At 42.6% G+C, this 15,865-nt stretch overlaps 1 protein-coding gene and 1 non-coding gene across 2 annotated transcripts; both read left to right on the top strand.

The window, feature by feature from the left end:
* Nucleotides 1–1,315: 1,315 nt before the first annotated feature.
* Nucleotides 1,316–15,233, top strand: LOC127530657 (uncharacterized). The gene is made up of 2 exons (XM_051937970.1): nt 1,316–1,741; nt 11,689–15,233. Exon 2 carries the CDS (start codon nt 11,805–11,807, stop codon nt 14,412–14,414), a length of 2,610 nt encoding a protein of 869 aa, XP_051793930.1. The 5' UTR covers nt 1,316–1,741; nt 11,689–11,804; the 3' UTR covers nt 14,415–15,233.
* On the top strand, nt 1,334–1,406 carry trnav-aac (transfer RNA valine (anticodon AAC)). Its single transcript has one exon. It is a non-coding gene; the product is annotated as a tRNA-Val (tRNA).
* Nucleotides 15,234–15,865: the final 632 nt, after the last annotated feature.

Genomic DNA, 15,865 nt, shown 5'->3' with positions numbered 1-15,865 from the left:
CCTATCAAGCGGTAGAAAACAGACGGATGGATTTGTGATTATATCATCATGGGCCAGTTGTTCAAAGGTAATCTGATTGGATTTTGGTTATCAGATTAGATCAAATCTTGAAAATGGGTTGTTCAAAAGGGAAAGACGGATTCTGAAATCGGATTAGATCATGTAATCCAATCCTAGTTTGAATCTGGATCAAACCTTCAGTTTGTGTTGTTCAGAGCATTTCAGTAGGATCTGGATAACTTTGAACCCAAAAAGCAGGATTATCCTGATCCCAACAGGGGGTAGGATTTCAAGGTGGATTTCAGGAATAGGAACCAAAATGGCGCCTATACATCATGTGACCAAAATTTTTTGGTTTTCCTTTTAATGTTGTTTACACCGCGGAGTATAATTCTAGCTCTTTTTTTCGCTCCCTAAATACCTGAAAAATGACGGGCTGTTGTGCCTTTGGGTGCACAAATCGATCGGAGAAGGGATTACACATGTTTAGATTTCCCAGTAATAGTGAAAGAAGGAAACTGTGGGAAAATAAAGTCCGGAGAGTGGGATGGAAACCGACTTCATCATGGTTTTTGTGCCAGGTAGGCCCCATGTATGTACTTTCATGTTATGATGTATGGGTGAATGACAGATAGAAAAGTTTGATGTGATTTTAGGCAGTTGTGGTTATTTTGACTTTGACCATTTTCATGCATGGAGATGCATGAAATACAGGCCGCTGAAGTTTAACGGGTTACCCCGTTAAACTTCAGCGTCCCGTATGTGCAAACGTATTTTGCTAAATTGACCGAAGCTGCAAACTCGATGATAGAAACATTATACACCCATGGAAAGTTTAGATTCTCATGAATCCGCCGGTATAAACCACTTTCAGATGTGATTACCACAGCAGGTAATATAAACACATTTGTCCAACAAACAGCAAATAACGTAAACAGCACATCTCACCTTTGAAGGCTCAAAGCTAGTCACAGATAAAATATTCCACAAAAAACGGCCATAATCCAACCTTGGACATCCAGACAAAACAAGCCAGTAAAATATTTTGTCCAAAACATGTCTTGAAATCAGTAAGCAATCCACAAATGGCTAGTTTTCGTGAATGTGCATCTCGCGCTGCGGGTCCCATATTGAGTGAATGGAAACAAAATGGCGTCAAATCCCCACTTGTCGCCACTCTGGTTATACAGGCACTCTACCAAAAAGGGTGAAACAGCGCCCCCCAAATCTCCATAGTGGCCAAAAATATATTACATCCGTACTGTAAGGAACTACCATAGAGAATGAATGGGAGGAGTTAAGGAAGTTAAGCTTGCCTGTATACCAATATGGGGTTTCCGTAGTGTAGTGGTTATCACGTTCGCCTAACACGCGAAAGGTCCCCGGTTCGAAACCGGGCGGAAACATAGTTTTGTTTTTACTTTTCCATATGTTTAGTTTATTAAGATGACAGTTTTGTGTGACTTACGTTAAATTTATTTAGACTCACTTTATTTAGGGGCAGTTAATCTGTTATGGAGGTGGAACTATGAAGGATTAAGCTGTTCTCCAGCCGGTGTCCCTGAACGTCGCCTTTAGGGGGAGTGTCTGCAGCTTGCGTGTCTCTGCTTTAAACCGTGTGTCTCTGGGGCTGTCCAGCGGTGAGCAGCTGTTCTCTCAGACTTCACGACCGGACACTCCACTGACTCGTTAGTCCACCGGACGGGCCGGCTCCAGCTGCAGCCTGCAGCTCCAGCTGACGGTAGGTGCCTGTATTTACCCGCCCGGTGTTCACTGCGAGCCGGGCAGAGCTCCGGCCGAGCTAACGGGGGCTAACGGTAGCATTAACGGCTAGTTTATAGTTCGTGTGGGCCCGTTTAGCAGCCCGGTTAGCTGGTTGTTGGCAGTCAGAGGTGTTGCCGACTGTTTGTCCACCTCGATCACCGTCCCCCGTTATCAGCCTCCCGGACAGTGAAATATCGGAGTTCAGTTCAGAAGTTGTGTTTGGATGCGGCGGCCATTTTGGTGTAGAACTGCAGCCTGTAGAAGAGATCAGCAGCCTGAGCTCTGCTGCTGGGAACAGACTTAAAAACTAATGTGAATAAAAGTTTTTATAGGTTCAGGGCAGTTAAACTCATCTTTGTCCAGGTTCCCGATTCAGTCCAGGATCTGATCTCCAGTAAAACCACAGTAGAATTACCAGAAATAACCACAACTCCTAATGGTTCCTTTGTTTAGTGCTGAAAAGTTCATATTAATGGAATTATCTTTTTACTAAACATCATGAACAACCTGAAATTTCTGGAGAAAAATAAGTTCAGTTTCATCAATATTCATCCTCAGTTCATCATTTCCTCATTAAACTTCCACATCACAGAGTGTCTACAAAGAAACACAACGTTTTTAGACTGCGGTCAAGTGAGCCGCCCGCACTCTGGGCGTTGCGCAACTATTCCGTGTAATACGGTAATGCGATCACAGGCGCTGAGGAGCCAGACTGAGAAACGTCCGCTGTAAATACATGCTGTTATACAGATTTTGACTGTCCATATCTGGAAATCTTTAGGCGGTGACAAAGATCTCTCACTGTGGTTTTGTCAGGGGTCATCCCAGCCACCACCATGCACAATATCACCTGATTTTACTGTAGAATTTTAGAGAAAATTAATGTCAAAATATGCTGCAGTTTCAATCGTCTACGTCCATAATTGCTGAGTTTGACTGTCCGTATCTGGAAATCCTTAGGCGGTGACAAAGATCTCTCACTGTGGCTTTGTCAGGGGTCATCCCAGCTACCACCATGCACAATATCACCTGATTTTACTGTAAAATTTTAGAGAAAATTAATGTCAGTGTGCTGCAATTTCAATCACCTATGTCCAAAATTGCTAATTTTGACTGTCCATATCTCCAAATCCTAATGCGGTGACAAAGATCTGTCACTGTGGCCTTGTCAGGGGTCATCCCAGCTACCACCATGTACAATATCACCTGATTTTACTGTAGAATTTTAGAGAAAATTAATGTCAAAGTGTGCTGCAATTTCAATTGTCTACGTCCATAATGGCTGCTGCAGGTTCTGCTCCACCCTGCTGCTTCCAGCTGTTGACTCACACCGATTCTGGACTTTTGCCTCTGGACACTCTCGGGATAACTAAGCTCTGGAATTATTGACATATTATGTCAATAAATCACGTGAAAAAGTTATGTTTTTATAATAGCTAAATTGAACTGAACTGAATTGAGTATCAGCCATGATGCATCAACACAACTGAAATTGCAGCATACTTTGACATTAATTTTATCTACAGTTTACAGTAAAATCAGGTGATATTGTGCATGGTGGTAGCTGGGATGACCCCTGACAAAGCCACAGTGAGAGATCTTTGTCACCGCCTAAGGATTTCCAGATATGGACAGTCAAAATCAGCCATAGGCGATAGAAATTGCAGCATACTTTGACATTAATTTTCTCTAAAATTTTACAGTAAAATCAGGTGATATTGTGCATGGTGGTAGCTGGGATGACCCCTGACAAAGCCACAGTGAGAGATCTTTGTCACCGCCTAAAGATTTCCAGATATGGACAGTCAAAATCTGAAAAACAGCATGTATTTACAGCGGATGTCTCTCAGTCTGGCTCCTCAGCGCCTGTGATCGCATTACCGTATTACACGGAATAGTTGCGCAACGCCCAGAGTGCGGGCGGCTCACTTGACCGCAGTACATGACCGCAGTACATTTAGTCACCTGGGGGGTATTCCACGAAGCTGGCTTAGGTCTAAGCCTGGCTTATTTCGGTCAGCTTCGCTAACTTTAGTGAGAGTTTAGTTCCACCAACAAGGCTTAGGGCTAGCCCGGCTTGGTAACCATGGTAACTCAGCCAGAGCGACAAGCCTGGTCCGGGGCAGGCTAACAGTCAAGCTTACTTTAGCTCCATGTCAGAGAAGGTTCTGACGAGCTTCAGAAAGACGCCTGTGAACCGCATGTTACACATTAAATTCATCTTGATCTGTAATCAGTGATGTTCTTGTTCGGTGACATACATTGAGACCTTTTTTAAATAAATAAACTCTATCATATTACACATTTTGTCACAGTGTGTAACTGTGGATCAGTGGTTAGAACGTAGTTAAGCAGATTAAATGTGGTTTTACTTTTCATTGCGCCGTGGGTTGGAATCCACCAGCGGTAAATACTTGGAAATATCTGATTTTCTTTCTTCTTTCACCCTCAAAGTGCAGTCAACACGTAACAGGAACAGGCACAGATTGTGTTAAAATAAGCAGGACACAACAGCCACAGTTTTCCATAAAGAATACCTTCCTTTGACCAGCGGTCCAATCTGATCATGATGATAATCCAAAGGTGAGGCCAAATGATGAGAGAACTATTTTGTGTACAGCTCATTTGTGTCTTCTCCCTTATTTAAATGTAGGCCACAGCAGCACTATCATCTCTAATAAAAATGACATCTCCTCTGTAGGCCTACATGTTTTTTTCTGCTTTTTCATTCAAAGTTTGAGTGTTTGATGAAACATCTCCACATGAAGTTGTCCCTTTTTTCCAAAGTATTCCTCCTTTGGTTTTAGGTGTTACCTGCTGCTTTATTCATCTATGGTGGATATATATTTGTCACATCAAGAACATGAATTAGGCCTACCAGAGTAAAAAGTGAAAACCACCATCACATTACACAAAACCAGGCTGTAGCCTCTTTCTCTCATATATATATGTTTATACACACATAAAAAATGTCTTCAGTGGGTTTTAAAAAGCTTTATTTCATCAGATTGATCTCCTCTGGGCCACAGTAGTGTGACAAACTTCAGGGTGAGGAAAAAAAAGTCATCAACCACTGCAGTTGTGGGTTATCCCTAATCAGTGTCAAAAACTTGTCCTCTGAAAATTAAATTTTCAGACGTGTGCGTGTGTACACTCAGACTAAGTGCTTCATTAAAAAGAAATAAACACTTATGCATTTAAACGGTCGGCAATGCTTTGCCAGGCAGCGTCTGGAGCTTCATTTATCAACCGTGTTGCCTTTTCTTGTGATAATCTCCCTGTAGTCCTCGTACAACTCCGTGAGAAGTTTCTGCTCCGCTGAAGAGAAAGTCTCCGCTCTGTTTTTAGACATAATATCATCATTTCACGTCGGGGCTTTTTATCTCCCCGGACGCGCGCTCAGCCGCAGCTTGGATCAGTCTGGCTTGAATAAGCGTCTCTGAAAAACAGCTGAGCCTCGTTGGTGGAACTACTTGCAGCTGAGATTAAAGTTGCCGCTTATTCAAGCCACGCTTTCCGGCGTAAGCCCAGCCTGTTTTAGCCAGCTTCATGGAATACCCCCCTGGAACTGAACCATGGAGGATTTACTGGAGGATCACAACAATAGATATATACAAACACTAGATGTCTCATGAGCGCTGTCAGCCTATGGTAGAGTGCCTATATAATTAGAGTGGCGACAACTGGGGATTTGAAGCCATTTTGTTTCCATTCACTCAATATGGGACCCACAGCGCGAGGTGCACATTCACGAAAACTATGGATTGCTTACTGATTTCAAGACATGTTTTGGACAAAATAATTTACTGGCTTGTTTTGTCTGGATGTCCAAGGTTGGATTATGGCCGTTTTTAGTGGAATATTTTCATCTGTGACTAGCTTTGAGCCTTCAAAGGTGAGATGTGCTGTTTACGTTATTTGCTGTTTGTTGGACAAATGTGTTTATATTACCTGCTGTGGTAATCACATCTGAAAGTGGTTTATACCGGCGGATTCATGAGAATCTAAGCTTTCCATGGGTGTATAATGTTTCTATCATCGAGTTTGCAGCTTCGGTAAATTTAGTAAAATACGTTTTCCCGTCCGCCTGTACACTGCTGCAGCTGTTAGCATATGGCTAACAGCATCCTCATGCTAACGGCGGCTAACAGCCCAGAAACAGGTGAACAACACGGAGCCTGTTCGGGTCATATGAGGCTGATAAGTGACTGCAGGTTGGACGGAAAACAGAAAATAGGAAACAGAAAACTGTCAGCTGTTTGTTGAATTGGAAATCATGTGAATGAACAGGGAGGCTGTTGTCGAAGCTCAGATGGGCCGCTGAAGTTTAACGGGTTACCCCGTTAAACTTCAGCGGCCTGTATTTCATGCATCTCCATGCATGAAAATGGTCAAAGTCAAAATAACCACAACTGCCTAAAATCACATCAAACTTTTCTATCTGTCATTCACCCATACATCATAACATGAAAGTACATACATGGGACTAACCTGGCACAAAAACGATGATGAAGTCGGTTTCCATCCCACTCTCTGGACTTTATTTTCCCACAGTTTCATTCTTTCACTACTCCTGGGAAATCTAAACATGTGTAATCCCTTCTCCGATCGATTTGTGCACCCAAAGGCACAACAGCCCGTCATTTTTCAGGTATTTATGAAGCCAAAAAAGACCTAGAATTACTCTGCGTTGTAAACAACGTTAACAGGCATAACCAGCGTTCATGAATAGGAAACAAAATGGCTCCTATAGATCACATGACCAAAATTTTTTTGGACCCGTCATGTCGCCACTCTCATTATATCGGCACTCTAGCCTATGGGGAGCAACGTCGCCACACGGCGGCCATCTTGGGACAGGGCTGCTCATCACTCATAACATTAAAGTCAATGGAGCATGGATTTTAAAATCACTGGAGATTGCTCAATTTTCAACCGATTTTAGAACAGCTTGGTTTGTTATAAACGTCAGAGATGTACTTCTTTTACTGCTTACTTAACCCTTTATGCTTCAGTGCGTCGTAGGTGTACCGCCGGCGGTACACCTACTAATTTGCATAGGAATTTCAAGAATGTCCGACGGCTGCAAACGCGATTATACAAACACTATACACCGATGGAAAGCTTAGATTCTCATGAATCCGCCGGTATAAACCACTTTCAGATGTGATTACCACAGCGGGTGAGAAAAACACATTTGTCCGACAAAAACAAATATTCATCCATCCGTTCTCTACACACGGCTTCAAAGCACACAGCGCGACTCACATTTCCGGGTTTATTATTACACACACAAAAAAAGATTCCACAAAAAACGGCCATAATCCAACCTTTTACATCCAGACAACACAAGCCAGTAAACTATTTTGTCCAAAACATGTCCTGAAGTCGGTATAAAATCCACGAATCGGTCGTTTTCAAGGAAATGCACCTCCCGATGCGCGTCCAATATTCCCTGTATTTTTCGTAATTTTTTTTATTTAAAAATAGAATATTAGCGATTTTTTTTTTTTTGGTACTGAAAACGGCTGGAATTGACTGAAGCGTAAAGGGTTAAGAATAATTAAAACCATTGAATTCATATAAAAATTATATTAAGTAGATAGGTAATAAAGAAATAGCTATACACACACAGATATTATACTGTCAATCTTTAACATTTACAATATTCAAATAGACAAAATACATAAATGATGATGAACAAATAACAAAAAAATAATGCTAAAATGAAAAAATAATGACATTTGAACAAAAAAAATACTAAATAAAGAAAAATAATAACAAGGTTCCCACTCTTTTCAATAAATCATTTCCAGGATTTTTGCAGTGTCCCATAACCAACTGAAGTTACAACAATGGAGTGGGCAGTTTTTAAGTTAATCTAACCTTCTTAAAAAAACAAGATTAAAGGTTGATGACCAATATCTCTAACTAGCTGCACAGTATCATGTTAAGCTTTTGAATTTATTTCTAAATCTCGGGCATGAAAATTGTCTGCTCGCTGTCTTTTTTTAGTCAAAGGTTATTTAGTGTCTTACTATTCTTAATTTATGGTTTATACTTATATTGTAATCTTCACAGTTTTATCCTGCTGGTTTGAGGACTGCAGAGGACCTTCCACTTCTCTAAACTTCAGGCTGCCACTGCAAAAAAAATAAAAAAATGAACACATATCATCTTTTTTCAGCATAAATGGATGTAAATGTAATTTTATTATTTAGCATTACACTTCTTTATTACTATCAGCTTTCTAATGCACAGATAAAAACAAAGCTCAACCAAAATCAATGCACAACAAACAGAGATGATGTCTTTTCTTTTCATGAACCTGGTGCCTACATTACCCACAATGCATTTCGGCTGCAGGCTAACTAATCCAGGCATAGATGTATACAAACAATAAGTCTAAGGTCTCAATCAAAGTCTCTTAACAAGCAAATAAATACAACCACAACCACAAAGAATGTAATTTCGCCTAAAGATTCGGTTCTAAAGAAACGTTGGTCTCAGGAAAACCTAACAATTGAAAATCAGATTGTGAGTAACACCATCTTCAATGTGAGTAGCCAGGCAGAAAAGACACACAACTATGCCGCATTTTTCAAAACGAAAAGCTGCGATTTCGGAATTGAGCCTGAATCATAGCCACGTTAATAAGGCTTGCAATAAACTAAACCGTTTGTAAATCAATCAAGAATTGAGCGAGTTGTGAGTGTTAAAGTGAGGAAATCATCCACCTTACCATTGACTACAGTACAGTGCGCCAGAGCAGTCCCCTGTCCCAAGATGGCCGCCAAGTGACGACGACGCCGACTCCGTCTCGAGACATCTAGTATTTGTATATATCTATGATCACAACCACAAAAGTCAGATTTTACAAAGACATAAATAACAAAAACAGAATACTACAAAACCAAGACACAAAAGGACAAAAGCCAGAAATGAAATGACAAAACATGAGATAAATGACACGAAACAAAAGACAAAAAAATTATACAAAAAAGTTACAAAGCGCCAAAAAATGGACACAAGCGAGACAAAAAGGAAGCACAAAATGATAAAAACATGAGACAAACAACCTGAAACAACACAAAAAGTTATACAAAAAATTAGACAAAAAAGGTACAAAGCTAAAAAAATGGACAAAAAATTACAAAAAAGAAACCAAACGACCGAAAAAGTAGACAAACAACACAAGCGAGACAAAAAGAAGAAACTAAATGAGAAAAAGGAGAAACTAAATGAGGAAAAGGAGAAACTAAATGAGGAAAAGGAGAAACTAAATGAGGAAAAAGGAGAAACTAAATGAGGAAAAAGGAGAAACTAAATGAGGAAAAGGAGAAACTAAATGAGGAAAAGGAGAAACTAAATGAGGAAAAAGGAGAAACTAAATGAGGAAAAGGAGAAACTAAATGAGGAAAAAGGAGAAACTAAATGAGGAAAAGGAGAAACTAAATGAGAAAAAAGGAGAAACTAAATGAGGAAAAAGGAGAAACTAAATGAGGAAAAAGGAGAAACTAAATGAGGAAAAAGGAGAAACTAAATGAGGAAAAGGAGAGGCAAATGATAAGTCAGACAAAAAAGACAAGAGAGAATATTACAAAAATGACACACAAAACTAGAACATGAAACAAAAAAGTTACAAAAAACAAAGTATTAGAAAATGAGACAAACGCCACAAAACAAAAAACAAAAATGTGACAATAAAGAGTTACAAAGCACCAAGAATAGACAAAAACAAGACAAAAAGCAGCCAAAAAATGGTCAAACACAAGTGAGACAAAAACGAGACACAAAACGACAAAACTAAGAAACGAAATGACAAACAGCACGAAACAAAACAAAAAAGACAAATTAGACATAAAAGTTACAAAATGACAAAAATACGACTAAAACAAAACATATAAAAGAAACCAGATGACAAATAAACAAAAACACAACCACGATGATGAATAAGAGGAACAAAATGACTAAAACATGGGACAAACGTAGGATAAAAAAAAGACTCAAAACAACAAAAACAAGACAAAATATTAGAAAAATGAGACGAAACAAAAAATAGACAAAAGAGTTTTATAAAGCGACAAAAAAATGAGACCAAGGAATAAATTTCAGGTTGTTCCTGATGTTTAGTGAAAAGATAATTCCTTAAACGTGAAGAACCATTAGGAGTTGGGGTTATTTATCGGTTCTTCTGCTGTGGTTTTACTGGAGGTCAGATCCTGGACTAGGACGATTCTGACTCATTTGATCTGCTGGTTGTGTTTCATTTTTCCACACATACAAGAATTATTTTATTTTACAACCTTTTAACTTTGTCTTTTATCAGATTATTAAAGTGCAGGTTTGTGGACCAGAGACGATCAGTTCCGGGTTTCTGTTTTCTACCAGCAGTGTTCTGGAAAATCAATAGAATTACTTCATTCATCCCTGAAGGGAAATTCAGTTGTCATGGTTCTCATCTGTTTACTTTAGAATTAAACAGTCTGCCTGCTGATGGTAGAAAGATTTCCTGAATCTTTCAGTCCTGCAGGGACAGGAGCCGTCCACTGATGTTTGGTTGTTCATTGAGGCAGATGTGAAGTGGATGATCCATGTTGGTCAGAATGGCCTCCATCTTGCTCAGTGCCCGTCTCTCCACCTCATCCTCCAATGAGTTCAATCTGATTCCAACCACAGAGCAGCTTTTTAAATCAGTCTGTTCAGACGCCTTGCATCCTTATTCTTTATACTGTAAAATGAATCCTCTGGAGTCAGCTCAGGACTGACACCTGGTGGTGGAGGATGATGCAAACAGCTTCCATTCAATCAGGTTGATGCTTATATAAAGTCACTTTTTGTTAGAAGATTCAACAGTCTTTAACTCTGAGCAATGAGACGATTCTCAAGGCTGTGACAAGAAGACATTAAGAAAGGAACAGTTCTTTAAAACAAGAGAAAAGTAGAAAAAAGTCCCTCTGTCATAAATAATGAGGAGCTGAGGCTCATCACTGAACACATTTATTTGAGATGAGGCTCCAAAAACGTCCATCAGAGCTGAATTTTTTTTACCATAAAAAGTCTAAACAGTGAAAACTACTTTGTTTATCAGAAAATATGACAAAGAACCAAAGGAACGTTCTCATCCTAAAGGCTGGAATCGCATAATATTTTGCATTATTTCTATTATTCTGTCTTTACTTAGCATCAGTCGTCTTTCTACGCTTTCACATCTCAGCTCCTGTTTGTAAAGCTTTTAGGAAAAACTGTGATTTAACTCAATGTTCTAGCTTTAGAACCCTTTAGTCTAACTAACCGTTTACTCTTCTGTCTTTAGAACCCTACCTAACTTGGACTGTTCTCTCTTTAGAACCCTTTAGTCTAACCGTTTACTGTTCTCTCTTTAGAACCCTACCTAAATCAGACTGTTCTCTCTTTAGAACCCTACCTAACTTATAATGTTCTCTCTTTAGAACCCTACCTAACTTATAATGTTCTCTCTTTAGAACCCTACCTAACTCAGACTGTTCTGTCTTTAGAACCCTACCTAAATCAGACTGTTCTGTCTTTAGAACCCTACCTAAATCAAACTGTTCTGTCTTTAGAACCCTACCTAACTCAGACTGTTCTGTCTTTAGAACCCTACCTAACTTGGACTGTTCTCTCTTTAGAACCCTTTAGTCTAACCGTTTACTGTTCTCTCTTTAGAACCCTACCTAAATCAGACTGTTCTGTCTTTAGAACCCTACCTAACTCAGACTGTTCTCTCTTTAGAACCCTACCTAACTTATAATGTTCTCTCTTTAGAACCCTACCTAACTCAGACTGTTCTGTCTTTAGAACCCTACCTAAATCAGACTGTTCTGTCTTTAGAACCCTACCTAACTTATAATGTTCTCTCTTTAGAACCCTACCTAACTCAGACTGTTCTGTCTTTACCAACAGGTGGAGAACACGCTACACTGAGCTGATGTTCAGGAACCAAAGCTGTTGATGCTGAATCTCACCTGGCAGAACCTTTCAGCAGAACCTTTGAACTTCCTGTGGGTTCTGACGCCGACATGGACGACAGCTACATCTGGCAGCGGCGCATCGTTCACGGCATCCGGCACCAGAAAGGCGCTGTTCCCTTCCCAGAGTCGGTGAAGATCGGCGTGGAGTTCAACGCGGCGCTGGAGAGGAAGGACAAGCTGGACCAGAACCTGCTGACCAACGCCGTCATGCTGGAGATCTGCAGCTTCGCCAAGACGGTGACCAAGTCCGAAAAGTACTTCCTGTTTGAGATTCTGGAGTTGAACTTTGAGCTGGGCGTGGACGTGGAGGACGGCCAGCAGTGCTACGCCTACTCTCTACGGGTCTACAACAAGATCAAGCTGCTGAGGGAGCAGATCCGGCTGAAGCCCGGCCGCTGGAGGGAACCGTTCACGCTGCCCGATCCCAACTTCACGTCGGTGTACGGGGCCACGTCGGAGGTTCTGAGGCAGTACTACCCCAAACACAACCGAACCGCCAACATCTCTCTGCTCACCGACGGCAGCAACAACCTCCAGAAGGCCGGGGGAGTCAGCAGGAAGCGGAGAGGATTCCAGGGAAAGCCCAAGGAGGACGTTTTTCCTTTCTGCGCTGAGCTCGGTGTCTCTCTGATCATCCAACCGGACCAAACACCCAAACCCAAGCTGGACCCAAACTTCCTGACCAATGGGGTGATGCTGGAGCTGCTGGACTTCTCCAGACAGCTATGTGGAACCCACACTCACATCGTCTTTGACCTGGTGAAGCAGAACTTTGGTCTGGAGCTCAACAGGATGCTGTTCCGGGTGCAATTCAACAAAATGGTGGAGAAGAAGAACGCCTGCCTGATGGCCGAGGACAAGGACACCTTCTTCAAGGAGGTCTTCAGTTTCCAGCCTGAGAAGAAACGACAGAAGAGGAAAAGACCCGATATTGGCGAGCAGGAAGTGGAGATACTGAGCAGCCAGAGGAGGTCGACGCTGAGGCAGAGGAGCAGCGGTGAACCCTTGGAGGACGGAGATCTGTCCTACATGTGTCCGGTGGACTCTGAGCCAGAAACAGAACCAAAGCTGGAAGCAGAAGATAACTTATCAGAGGACGTGAAGCAGCAGCAGGTGGAGGAGGTGAAGCAGGAGGATGTGGAGGAGGAGGACATGAAGCAGGAGGAGGACGTGAAGCAGCAGGAGGAGGTGGAGGATGTGGAGCAGCAGCAGGAGGAGGACATGGAGGAGGAGGACGTGAAGCAGGAGGAGGAGGACGTTTTCATCTCGTCAACACAGACCAACGATTTAAGATCGGAACCAGAGAAGCAGAAGCTGTGGCAGAGACGAGCCGCTCGCTCTGAGAAGATCCTGGCCCACTGCCGAGTCAACGACCAGTTCTCCCACTGCAGGGAGATCGGACTGGACTTCAGCGTTTGTTCCAGCAGGAAACAGAACCTGGACCTGCAGCTCTTCACCAACCGGGTGCTCTGGGAGGTTTACAAGTTTGGAGGTGCGATGAAGAAGAGTTTACGCCATTTCTTGTTTGAGATTCTGCTCAACAACTTCAACTTACCGCTGCAGGATGAAACGCAGGAGCGGAACTTCATGCTTTACCTGTCGACGAAGCAACGGCTCCTGCAGAACCACAGCGACAGGGAGGAGCAGGAGTTCCTCAGCAGGCCCTTCAGGTTCCCTCGAGTTTACAACGTGAGCTTTAAAGAAGAGAAGACGCAGGAGCAGGAGCAGCAGCAGCAGGAGGAGCAGCAGCAGCAGCAGCAGCAGGAGGAGCAGCAGGAGGAGGAGCATCCCTTCTGTAAAAAGCTCGGCCTCAACCTGTGGTCCACTGAGGAGCAACCGGCCAATCAGAGGCTGGATCTGGGCGTCCTGACGTGTGGCGCCGTCCTGGAGATGTTCAGCTTCGTCCGGCAGCTGTGTGGAAACGTCCACACCACCGTGAGCGACGTCCTGGAGCACAACTTTGACCTGGACCTGCAGAGCGGCCGGACGGAGCTGGCCCAGAGGATCCACCGGTGGTTCATCACTCAGCAAAGCCTGATGAAGAAGCAGCGGATCTCCAAAGTCAACCTGTGGCTGAACACGACCGTCCCCCTGAACGAACCGACACCCAGCAGCGATTTGCACCATCCACACCCCCAAGACTCTGAGCTGGATGTGAAGCCGGTGGACGTGAAGCCGGTGGATGGAGGCGAGCAGCGGCAGGACAGACTCTACCACATCTGCCAGCAGATCGGGCTGGACCTGGACCTCAGCTGTAGGCCAGAACCCAAAGCCAAGCTGGACCTGCAGCTGCTGACCAGAGCCGTCCTGCTGGAGGTGCACCGCTATGTGGAGCACAACTGCAACCGCTACGTCCCCGCCCTCTACGAGATCCTGGAGCACAACTTTGACCTGAGCTCCCAGAGCCACCGCCGGGTGGAGTTCGCCTGGTCCATCGCCTCGCAGGTCATCGCCATGGCAGCCAAGCACAGCAGGAAGGAAGGCTACCTTAATGCCGTGTTCCAGCTGCCCTTCGAGGACCGCCAGGATGTCAGCAAAGACGACGTCTGCAAAGACGAGCCGGACGACCACCTCCACCACCCGGAGCTCAGCGACAGCACCGACATCGTGTTCGTCCGGAAGCTGAAGCCCGTGGACATCGAGGTGGAGATCGATTAGAACATAGAGCCCCGGTAGAACTAGAGCTGCTTTTTGTCTCTCTTTGCCTTTTTTGTCTCATTTTGCCATTTTAGTCCTTTTGTGTCTTGTTCTTGCCTTTTTTTGTCTCATTATTGACATTTACTGTTTCAGTTTTGTCATTTTTTGTCTCTATTTTGATGTTTTCTGTCTCAGGTCAGAATCCTGCTAGAACCGGAGGTGGAGTCAGTAAAACGTCACTTTTAAAAAGCGGGTTTTGCTTTAAAAGGTTCCTATTGGTCATTAAAGGGTGCGTATTGATTGTTTTGGTGGTTGTGAAACAGTTTCTAACCTTCATCAATGTGCTGCTGAATGTCCAGTCACTGTTGAACTGATCAGGAAAATAAAGTCACAGTGGACTCATTTTCTCCAACCAATCCAGATCTAAACAACAAGTCTGTTCCCTTTTTCATGACATCAAAGCTGCTGAGATGTGAACAAACTGCAGGAATCTTCCAGCTGCTGTTTAATAATGTCTCATTTTGTGTACGTTTACCTCTGAGTGAACTGGTCCTCCAGAACATCCTGGTGTCATTGTGAACGGTGAACAGGAGGTTTTATGGTGACATTAATTAAAAATGTGACTCTGTTCACCTTCAGCAGCGTCAGCAGCCGAGTCCTGCTGAGTTTGTCTGAATAATCTGAGTCCCTGTTTTGAGTGTTTATCTGGAAAACGTGTAAAATCCTGTTGGATGTGCATCAAACGTTCCTGAAACCTGCAGGCTCACGTGTGGAGGTCCCAGAACGTTGAACATGTCGGGTTGAATTAGCTGGAGCTGCATTAAAGGAGACATTGTGGGATGTTTGCATGTGATGTAGTCAGAAAACAGAACGTACGCTGCTCATGAAAAGCAGTGGAGGACGTTTAAACAGGAAAAAGAACAGAATGAATACAGAATACAGCTAGAAAAGCATCTACACAGAAAAACAAAGTGACAGAAAACTCTGAAAAAATGCACACTAAATGACCAGAAAGAATTCAAAACTGATGGAAAGAGACCCAAAATCAGCACAAACAGATGCAAACTGAAACAAAAAAACAGCAGAAAACGACACAAATCCACCACAGAAAGAAACAAAAAATACACAAAGGGATGAAGATCTGAACAACACAAACACAGATCATCTAAAAACTAGAAATCTATGAAAGTAACGGAGCTACGAGGCTCTTATAAACAATTTAACAGAGAAAAAAACTGGCTGGAATGATCAGAAATGCTGCAAATACAAGATTTTTTTTATAATAATTTAGTGTTTTTTTTCCTTTGGATCTCTAGTTTTTGTTTAAAGCTCCAGAAAAAGACAGAAAACGAAGCGTGAGTTCAGACGATGAGTGGATTCATTTTTAAATCGATCACTGATGGATTTTCAGTAATCCTCTGACTCCAGGTTGCTTTTTTCCCATCATGCAGCGGGAGTCAGTTCCTTCCTAA

Source organism: Acanthochromis polyacanthus, chromosome 17 (genome assembly GCF_021347895.1).
Source record: "Acanthochromis polyacanthus isolate Apoly-LR-REF ecotype Palm Island chromosome 17, KAUST_Apoly_ChrSc, whole genome shotgun sequence".
Lineage (NCBI taxonomy): Eukaryota > Metazoa > Chordata > Actinopteri > Pomacentridae > Acanthochromis > Acanthochromis polyacanthus.
The sequence above is the reverse complement of the archived record's forward strand: the minus strand, read 5'-3'. Positions and strand labels throughout refer to the sequence as shown.